General features: G+C 44.0%; 1 protein-coding gene across 1 annotated transcript; it reads left to right on the plus strand.

Annotated features, from left to right (window-relative positions):
- The first annotated feature begins 2323 nt into the window (after window positions 1-2323).
- LOC132842927 (carboxypeptidase O-like) lies at window positions 2324-11013 on the plus strand. Its single transcript, XM_060865917.1, has 9 exons — window positions 2324-2447; window positions 2718-2778; window positions 3238-3339; window positions 3455-3559; window positions 3649-3765; window positions 7767-7860; window positions 8120-8322; window positions 8437-8521; window positions 10410-11013. The coding sequence occupies exons 1-9, from the start codon at window positions 2392-2394 to the stop codon at window positions 10673-10675; spliced, it is 1089 nt and encodes a 362-aa protein (XP_060721900.1). The 5' UTR covers window positions 2324-2391; the 3' UTR covers window positions 10676-11013.
- Window positions 11014-11406: the final 393 nt, after the last annotated feature.

The raw sequence follows: 11406 nt of genomic DNA on the forward strand, positions 1-11406 counted from the left end.
AAAAAAAATATGATGTCACTCTTGCCTGTCTTCAAAACTTGAGAGCCCTGCCTAATTAGTAAATAGAGTGCACCTGTGTGTAATTTAATCTCAGTATAAATACAGCTGTTCTGTGAAGCCCTCAGAAGTGTGTTAGAGAACATTAGTGAAAACAGTATCATGAAGACCAAAGAACACACCAGACAGGTCAGGGATAAAGTTGTGGAGAAGTTTAAAGCAGGGTTAGGTTATAAATTAATATCCCAAGCCATGAACATCTTACGGAGCACTGTACAATCCATCATCCAGAAATGGAAAGAGTCTGGCACAACTGCAAGCCTACCAAGACATGGCCGTCCACCTAAACTAACAGGACGTGCAAGGAGAGCATTAATCAGAGAAGCAGCCAAGAGGCCCATGGTAACTCTGGAGGAGCTGCAGAGATCCACAGCTCAGGTGGGAGAATCTGGCCACAGGACAACTACAGTATTAGTCATGCACTCCACAAATCTGGTCTTTATGGAAGAGTGGCAAGAAGAAAGCCATCCCATTTGCAGTTTGAGACAAGCCATGTGGGGGACACAGCAAGCACGCTTCTGGACAGATGAGACCAAAATTGAACTTTTTGGCCAAAATTCAAAACGTTATGTGTGGCGGAAACCTAACACTGCGCATCACCCTGAACACACCATCCCCACCGTGAAACATGGTGGTGGCAGCATCATGTTGAGGGGATTCTTTTCTTCAGCAGGGACAGGGAAGCTGGTCAGAGTTGATGGGAAGATGGATGGAGCCAAATACAGGGCAATCTTAGAGGGAAACCTGTTAGAGTCTGCAAAAGACTTGAGACGGGGTGGAGGTTCACCTTCCAGCAAGACAATGACCTTAAACATACAGCCAGAGCTACAATGGAGTGGTTTAGATCAAAGAATTTTCATGTGTTAGAATGGCCCTGTCACGCGTAACGAACCGCCGGACGAGCATCGCCATAGAGACGCGTCCCCTGAGTACTAACGCGCTTCCGGACTACACTTCCCATCAGCCACCTCCCTTCCTGATTACCGCACCAGCTGTTCCTCATCTCCGGCTCGTATATATTCACGCCAGAACTGCTTACCTGTGCGAGGTCTCGACTAGTCTTAGTACAGTCATTCTGAGCGTTTTCTGTATTCCTGTGTTCCTGGTTTTCCTGTCCTGTTTTGCCTCTTGATATTCTGATTGATTGCCGCCTGTCCCGACCTTTTGCCTGTCCCTGATTCTGATTCTGCCTTCTCTCTCTCACTGCTGTTTTGCCCGTTCTGATCTCGGCCTGTACGACCCTGTCAGTGTTTTCTAATAAACACCTCTGCTGCACATGGATCCACAGCCGTATGCCTCCTCCTTATTACAGGCCCAGTCAAAGTCCAGACCTAAATCCAATTGAGAATCTATGGCGAGACTTGAAAATCGCTGTTCACAGACGCTCGCCATCCAATCTGACTGAGCTTGAGCTATTTTGCAAAGAAGAATGGGCAAAAATCGCATTCTCTAGATGTGCAAATCTGGTAGAGACATACCCCAAAAGACTTGAAGTTGTAATTGAAGCGAAATGTGGTTCTACAAAGTATTGACTCAGTGGGGCTGAATACAAATGCACGCCACACTTTTCAGATATTTATTTGTAACAAAATTGACACCATTTATAATTTTCCTCCCACTTCACAATTATGTGCCACTTTGTGTTGGTCTATCACATAAAATCCTAATAAAATTCATATTTGTTTGTGGTTGTAATGTGTCAAAATGTGAAAAAGTTCATTGGGTATGAATACATTTGCAAGGCACTGTATTCTTCTGTATATTATCCTGTTCATACTATACATACTGTACTCATACTGTAAATACTCTACATTTTGCACTTGATGCTTATTGCTCTTCTGGTTAGATGTCAAACTACATTTCGTTGCCTTGTACTTGTATATGTGTAATGACAATAAAGTTAAATCTAAACTAATCTAATCTAATCTAATCTGTGTAAATTTAACAAAGAAGTGGTCTGTGGGGACCAAGCACCATTTGTACCTTTTGTGAGCACTGCATTTCCTGCTCTTCATTACATCCTCAACACTGTTCTAATCATAGACCTGGATGTAATGCTGAAATAACCACAAATCTTAAACCCAACTCATTGTTTTTACTGTTTGTTTGCATACATTGTTTTCCATTCAGTATAAATAAAATATCATGTAGCATGTACATCAACTCTTTATTTCTTTAGGTGTGTAAAAGCTAATTATTCCCACGTGATAGTACTCCTGATGAAACTGCTGTGGACTTCAGCTTAATCACTGACTTTATCAGACGTCAAACCCACTAAAAAGCCACTTATTACAGCTGGTGCAGATTCCTATTGCTTTTCAAGGTGAGAGCAACATGTTGGGATCGGTTTTATCCATTCTGCTCATTTTAACCGTGCAAACCCATGACAGGTAATTTTTCTACATTATCATTATCTCAGTGGCTGAGGGTAAAAATCTAGATAAGTAAACAGAGTAAACAGATAAGTAAAGATACTATATTAATTAACAATGTAGCAAATAATGACAGAAGATAGTGCAGTAAATCTGGTTTGATAATGAAAAAGTTTCTCTTTTTTAATAGAGTAGAGATGGTGGAAATGAGAATTGTTCATTTTTTTGTTCATTTTGTCCAAACATTTACAACAAAATTTTAATACTTTGTATGATTTAATGTTCCAGGGCAGTGGAGGGAGCAGAGCAGTGGGCTTATGACTACACCAAGTACCACACCATGGATGAGGTCATTCAAACATTTTAACATTTCTCTATTCCTTTTGTGTAAAAATGTGAATTTGATTACTAAATTGATTTACTTGCTTAGTAAACAATATTTTATTTTGATTGGTTCTAGTTTCAAATTCAAATCTATTTCTTTTTCTTAGTAAGTAATTTCTTAAAGTTTGATTTTTACTTTCTTATTTGATTTATTAAATCATTTATTTACCCAGTTTTCATTTATTTACTGACTATTAACGATTACACTGTTTTTGATAAATTTACTGGTATTTATTGCTTTTAGTTACTTCATCCAATAACAGCTAATTAAATTTCTGAAATTGCTGATCAGTCGATTTTGTTTGCTGAATAGTACTGAATCATGGATTATTTTCTTACGTTTATTGGTTCTTCGGGTTGGTCTGTTTTATTTTATTTTTTATTGCCATTTATTAAAATTATCTGTCAAATTGTTCATTCACAGATCTCCGAGTGGATGAACATCATGATAAAGGAACATCCTGAAGTCGTTACCAGCGTCGTCTATGGAAACACGTATGAAAAGAGGAATATCACTCTGCTGAAGGTAGCTTCCCTGTAAAGCTGGTATAAACTGAACTCTATGATAACCATCTCACTAAATCTATTTTACTATAATGAATATAGTGAAGCCCATGAGTATGTGTTTGCGTGTGAGGCAGATCGGTTTGAGCAGCACAGAGAAAAAGAAGATGGTCTGGATGGACTGTGGGATTCACGCTCGAGAATGGATCACTCCAGCTTTCTGCCAGCACTTTGTCAAGGAGGTGGGATTTATTATTATTTCTATGTTTATACATTCCATCTAAAACTGTCACTGCCTTTACTGTGCTGTTTTTTAATCAAATCTAAACAGATCCTAGGCTCCTACAAAACAGACTCAAAGATCAGCGAGATTTTGAAACATTTGGACTTGTACATCACCCCGGTGTTGAACATGGACGGATATATTTACTCATGGAAAGACAACACGGTGAATTTACAGCCATGTTCAGAACACGGTACATCTATAAACTGAAATAACCCTTATAAGTACTGTAAACATTTTAAGAATTATTCATATATACATCTAAATAAGCTGTAACATATCAGAAAAACCAAATTATATATATATATATATATATATATATATATATATATATATATATATATATATACACGTATATATATATATATATATATATATATATATATATATATATATATATATATATATATACGTATATATATATATATAAAATTTGGTTTTTCTGATATGTTACAGCTTATTTAGATGTATATATGAATAATTCTTAAAATGTTTACAGTGTTTATATATATATATATATATATATATATATATATATATATATATATATATATATAAATAGTTATCTATCTATATATATTTAATGTTATTTATACTATTTACATGTTTTCATGTTTAAAATGTACTTTCTTATACTCTAAAGACACTTTATTATCTTATCTTCAAAATGGAGCACTACATATATCAACATTTCAGTTGCCGTTACATAATTATTTCGCCACAGACACCAATAAAGTTTTATCTAAAAATTATCTAATCTATAGACATACGGCCGGAGGTCAGATGAAACAACCACAAAGTCGATCATCGACCTCCGACCTAGGGTGTCCTGGTGCCATGTGTACTGATGGACACCCTTATGCTTGAACATGGTGTTCATTATGGACAAACTGTGACTAGCACAGAAGTCCAATAACAGAACACCACTCGGGTTCAGGTCGGGGGGGCCGTTCCTCCCAATCACGCCCCTCCAGGTGTCACTGTCGCTGCCCATGTGAGCGTTGAAGTCCCCCAGTAGAACGATGGCATCCCCGGTCGGAGCACTTTCCAGCACCCCTTCCAGAGACGCCAAGAAGGTCGGGTACTCTACACTGCCATTTGGCCCGTAAGCACAAATAACAGTGAAAGACCTATCCCCGACCCGAAGGCGCAGGGAAACGACCCTCTCATTCACTGGGGTGAACTCCAACACATGGTTGCTGAGCTGGAGGGCTATGACCAAGCCCACACCAGCCCGCCGCCTCTCACCACGGGCAACTCCAGAGTAGTAGAGAGTCCAGCCTCTCTCAAGGAGTTGGGTTCCAGCCCAAGCTGTGCGTGGAGGCAAGCCCAACTATCTCTAGTTGGTATCTCTCAACCTCCCGCACCATCTCAGGCTCCTCCCCCCCCAGCGAGGTGACATTCCATGTCCCTAGAGACAGATTCCGTGTCCGGGGATTGGGTCGCCGAGGCCCCTGCCTTCGACTGCCACCCAATCCACATTGCACCAGCCCCTTACGGTTCCTCCTGCAGGTGGTGGGCCCACAGGAGATCAGCTCCACATCACTCCTTCGGGCTGAGCCCGGCCAGGCCCCGTGGGGTAAGACCCGGCCACCAGGCACTCGCATGCGAGCCCCAACCCCGGGCCTGTCTCCAGGGTGGGGCCCCGGTTGCGCCATACCAGGCGACGTCACGGACCTTGCTATTAAATTCCTCATAAGGGGTATTTGGCCGTATGTCTTGGACACTCGGGTAAAGAGAGGGGCGGAGCTGTCAACTGATCATCACCTGGTGGGGCGTTGGATCCGATGGCGGGGGAGGAAGTTGGACAGACTTGGCAGACCCAAACGTACTGTGAGGATCTGCTGGGAACATTTGACAGAGTCTCTGGTCAGAGAGATCTTCAACTCCCACCTCCGGCAGAGCTTCAACCAGATCCCGAGGGAGGTTGGAGACATTGAGTCAGAGTGGACCATGTTCTCCACCTCCATTGTCGACGCGGCCGCTCGGACCTGTGGCCGTAAGGTCTCCGGTGCCTGTCGTGGCGGCAATCCCCGAACCCAGTGGTGGACCCCGGAAATAAGGGATGCCGTCAAGCTGAAGAAGGAGTCCTATCGAGCCTGGTTGGCTTGGGGGACTCCGGAGGCAGCTGATAGGTACCGGAGGGCCAAGCGAGCTTCAGCCCGGGTGGTTGCAAGGCAAAAACTCGGGTCTGGGAGGAGTTCGGTGAGGCCATGGAGAAGGACTATCGGTTGGCCTCGAAGAAATTCTGGAAAACCGTCCGGCGCCTCAGGAGGGGGAAGCAGTGCCCTGCGCACACTGTTTACAGTGGGAGTGGGAATCTGCTGACTTCGACTGGGGACATCCTCGGACGGTGGAAGGAGTACTTCGAGGTTCTCCTCAACCCCACCGACATGTCTTCCATTGAGGAAGCAGAGACCGAGGGCTCAGTTGTGGACTCATCGATCCCCCAAGCTGAGGTCACTGAGGTAGTTGAGAAGCTCCTCAGTGGCAAGGCACCGGGGGTGGATGGGATCTGCCCTGAGTACCTCAAGTCTCTGGATGTTGTGGGGCTGTCTTGGTTGACACGCCTCTGCAACATCGCGTGGCGGCTGGGGACAGTGCCTCTGGACTGGGAGACAGGGGTGGTGGTCCCTCTGTTTAAGAAGGGGGACCGGAGGGTGTGTTCCAACTACAGGGGGATCACACTCCTCAGCCTCCCCGGAAAAGTCTATGCGAGGGTACTGGAGAGGAGAATTCAGCCGATAGTCGAACCTCGGATTGAGGAGGAACAATGCAGGTTTCGTCCCGGTCGTGGAACAATGGACCATCTCTGTACCCTCACCAGGTTGCTGGAGGGTTCATGGGAGTTTGCCCAACCAGTCCACATGTGCTTTGTGGATCTGGAGAAGGCATTCGACTGTGTCCCTCGTGGTGACCTGTGGGGGTGCTCTGGGAGTATGGGGTCCGGGGCCCTCTGCTAAGGGCTGTCCGGTCCCTATATGACCGGAGCAGGAGTTTGGTTTGCATTGCCCGCAGTAAGTCAGACTTGTTCCCGGTGCATGTTGGACTCCGGCAGGGCTGCCCTTTGTCACCGGTCCTGTTCATTATCTATATGGACAGGATTTCTAGGCGCAGTCAGGGGCCAGAGGGAGTCCGGTTTGGGGACCACAGGATTTCGTCTCTGCTTTTTGCAGATGATGCTGTCTTGTTGGCTTCCTCAAATCAGGACCTTCAGCGTGCACTGGGACGGTTTGCAGCTGAGTGTGAGGCCACGAGGATGAGAATCAGCACCTCCAAGTCCGAGGCCATGGTTTTCAACCGGAAAAGGGTGGCTTGCCCCCTTCAGGTTGGTGGAGAGCTCCTGCCTCAAGTGGAGGAGTTTAAGTATCTTGGGGTTTTGTTCACAAGTGAGGGAAGGATGGAGTGGGAGATCGACAGGCGGATTGGTGTATCTTCTGCAGTGATACGGTCGATATACCGGTCTGTTGTGGTGAAGAAGGAGCTGAGCCGCAAGGCGAAGCTCTCTATTTACCAGTCGATCTACGTTCCTACCCTCACCTATGGTCATGAGCTTTGGGTCATGACCGAAAGGACAAGATCCCGGATACAGGCGGCCAAAATGAGTTTCCTCCGCAGGGTGGCTGGGCGCTCCCTTAGAGATAGGGTGAGGAGCTCGGTCACTCGGGAGGAGCTCAGAGTAGAGCCGCTGCTCCTCCACATCGAGAGGAGTCAGCTAAGGTGGCTCAGGAATCTGTTCCGGATGCCTCCTGGACGCCGCCCTGGGGAGGTGTTCTGGGCATGTCCAACAGGGAGGAGGCCCCGGGGAAGACCTAGGACACGCTGGAGGGACTCTCGGCTCTCGGCTGGCCTGGGAACGCCTCGGTATTCCCCCGGAAGAGCTTAGACTGCTGCCCCCTGCGACCCGGCCCCGGATAAGCAGTAGAAAATGGATGGATGGATGGATGGATGGATATCTAATCTATACAAACTTACACAGAAAACGATTAAGTACAAATGAACAGGGATCTTGATGTCACGAAGTTGCACTTTCAGCTTTAGGAGGCATATAAAAGCTTTATGAAGCTAAATGTTGACAAAGTATTTCTACCAAATCATAGCCATAGTTTCTAACAGTCATTAATAATTCAAATTTCTTATGTTTTTGCATGTGCTGTTTTATTTAGACACGGTTATGGAGGAAGTCAAGGTCACCTGGATCTGATAACTGCACATGTTTTGGTACGGATATCAATGGCAACTTCTATGCTAACTGGGGAAGTAAGTCATGATTTAATGCTTTTGCAAATACTACTTATATTTAATTTTTATATAGTGCCTTATGCATCTTATAGATGCATTAGACTAATGGCTAATAGGCACACAGGCCACACCTCCTTCACTGAGAGTGACAGATATAGAGGCCTGGTCACCTTCAGTGTGAGTGACAGACACACAGGCCATGACACCTTCACTCTGACTAACAGGCACACAGGCCATGCCTCATTATTACATACTAATGTCATTGTGATTTCCACAGTGGTGGGAATTTCCAGAAACTGCTGCTCAGTGTTCTATAATGGACCCTCGGCTCTTTCGGAGCCCGAGGCCAAGGCGGTGACAGACTTCCTGAGTGACAATCGAGACAAAATCCTCTGCTTCCTCACCATCCATTCGTTCGGCCAGTTGATCCTGCTGCCTTATGGGCACCCCAACATCACAGCCCCCAATGAAGATGAGCTGGTGAGGCCCGTTTCCTTTTCACTATACAAGACTCATAGGATGTCCTGCCATGTTACTGTCTAAACTCTGTGTGTGTGTGTGTGTGTGTGTGTGTGTGTGTGTGTGTGAGTGTAGATGAAAGTGGGTCTGGCTGCAGCAGAGGCCATTAAAGCTGTTCATGGAATAGACTACACAGTGGGAACACCTCCTAACGTGCTTTGTGTGTTTGACCTCTTTTTTTCATGATTCAAAGGTAGGGTCTCCGTTGTTTTGAGAAATGTTTCAGAAAACTGCGTTGGGCCGCCAAACAAAACAAATTCAAAACTAACGTATAGCCAATGAGCAGAAAGGGGCATGTCTTGTCAATATGGGCAGAGAGAGTGCGCATATGTGACATTAGCAGAAAGCGGTTTTAATATTGACATGGCGGATAAAAACAAAGAAAGAAAGTGAAGAAAGGCTTACGGTAAGGTAAGAAGTAGGACCCGTGTTAATATAGGATCAGCTTTCCAGCGCTGGAGAGAACTGAAGGAGCGGAAAGAACAATGCGATTGCAGATAAACAAACAAGCAAAAATGACACACAAGCATAATCATGCAAAGGATTGCATATATTAGTTCTGTGAAACAAAGCAATACCAACGTTATTCACCTATCGAGAAGTAAAAAGCAACCTCGGTGTCTTAAGTAAAGTTGGGCGCATATTCACAGATTTGAGATTACCGAGTCAATAACTCCTGAGCTAAACGCTGTTACTCCACAAATAACACCTCTTTTCTATCGTAGTAATGTAGAGAGGCAGCTAAAACCGCATTTTGCTAGTAACAGCGTTTAGCTCAAGAGTTTCACAGAACTAATATATGCAATCCTTTGCATGATTATGCTTGTGTGTCATTTTTGCTTGTTTGTTTATCTGCAATCGCATTGTTCTTCCCTTCAGCTATGATAAAGACACATTTCTTTCCATTAGTTGCCTGGGTTACATATGTATGTGTGGGCGGAGCTATCAATACAGGGGTGGGACCGTTTGGGTTAGGGGCGTGTTTGTTTTGGTGATTTGAAATGTCAACATTGGCTTTCAAACAACGGAGACCCGACCTTTAACTCCAAGGTGTTTCATTACAAAATGATTGTTATCATTATTTTTTAATTACATTTAATAATAATAACGGGACTTTGGTTGGGATAGGATTGACTGATTGATTGATTGATAAATGATTCATTCAGTCATTAATTCTTTCATTAGTTCATTCATTCCCACCCCCTGTACTTTTATTCATTCATTCATCTTCTACCGCTTATCCGAACTACCTCGGGTCACGGGGAGCCTGTGCCTATCTCAGGCGTCATCGGGAATCAAGGCAGGATACACCCTGGACGGACCCACACCCAACCCATCGCAGGGCACACACACACTCTCATTCACTCACGCAATCACACACTAGGGACAATTTTCCAGAGATGCCAATCAACCTACCATGCATGTCTTTGGACCGGCGGAGGAAACCGGAGTACCCGGAGGAAACCCCCGAGGCACGGGGAGAACATGCAAACTCCACACACACAAGGTGGGGCGGGAATCGAACCCCGACCCTGGAGGTGTGAGGCGAACGTGCTAACCACTAAGCCACCATGCCCCCCATGTACTTTTATATCATTTATTATTTAACAATAGATACATGGAGCATCATTTCAAATATTTTATGCAGATGAAAATTTATGTTTCATTATTAATTTTTTTCCAGTCCTAATTTGAGGCTTGGTCACTAAATAATAATAATAACAATAATAAAAAAGAGTTTTAAATGAGATAAAAATCCATTTATTTATAGGATTATTATAGAATTACTTAGATTCTATATATAGAGATTTTATTTTCTGCTTACTAGTTTTCCTCTGCAACACTTCCATGTTTGGGTTTAGACAAAAAAAATGTTTTCAGACATTTGTTATTTTTCTGTATTTAGTTTTTCTTCTGTTATTTGAATTTTTATTTTTGCTTACCTACTTACTTTTTTCAGTTCGTAACTTAATTTCTGACAATTTTTCTCAGATGTTTAAACGTGGTCATTCCTGTGTTTGACAGCATATTTTCCTAATATCTTTCAGACCCCAATTCGGGCTCGTCTCGTGACTTTGCGCGTCTCATCGGCATCCCGTTTTCCTTCACGTTTGAGCTACGTGATAAGGGTCAGCACGGCTTCATGCTGCCGGAGGATCAGATCCAACCCACGTGTGAGGAGGCGTATCAGGGCGCGCTTTCCATTATCACGCACGTCCACGATAAAACCTTCATCCGTGCGGCGGCTACAAGCATCGCAGCCACACTGTGGAGTATTTGCCTGGCTCTGTGGCTCTCTAGCGCCACTGTCTGAACTGAAATCAATCACATACTTCAAATAACATGGTTGATTCTGTTATCTCCCCAGTTACATAAAAAATCTGTAGTATTATTCACTTATAAACAACACTTTTTAAATATATGTATAAGTATAAATCGTGCAATTTTGTTAGAAATAAATTATCACACAATTTTAAAGGTATGTACAGTTGAAACCAGACATTTACATACACTTCAGAGAAAAAAAACACAAAAACTTTTATTTCCTTACTGTCATACATTAAATCAGAGTAAACTTTTTCTGTTTTTGGCCCAAGTGAAACAGTTTCGGGGCAAATTGACGAAAGTGATAATAAAAATACATAAAAATTCTCCCTCGCTCGATTCTGACATTTAACAAATGCAAAAAATATGTTAATATTTATTAATTCTCACTCACTCATTTTCTACCGCTTATCCGAACTACCTCGGGTCATGGGGAGCCTGTGCCTATCTCAGGCATCATCGGGCATCAAGGCAGGATACACCCTGGACGGAGTGCCAACCCATCGCAGGGCACACACACACTCTCATTCACTCACACAATCACACCCTACGGACAATTTTCCAGAGATGCCAATCAACCTACCATGCATGCCTTTGGACCGGGGGGAGGAAACCAGAGTACCCGGAGGAAACCCCCGAGGCACAGGGAGGACATGCAAACTCCACACACACAAGGCAGAGGCGGGAATCGAACCCTCAACCCTGTGAGACGAACGTGCT

The sequence above is a fragment of the Tachysurus vachellii genome, chromosome 3, assembly GCF_030014155.1.
Source record: "Tachysurus vachellii isolate PV-2020 chromosome 3, HZAU_Pvac_v1, whole genome shotgun sequence".
In the NCBI taxonomy this organism is placed as follows: domain Eukaryota; kingdom Metazoa; phylum Chordata; class Actinopteri; order Siluriformes; family Bagridae; genus Tachysurus; species Tachysurus vachellii.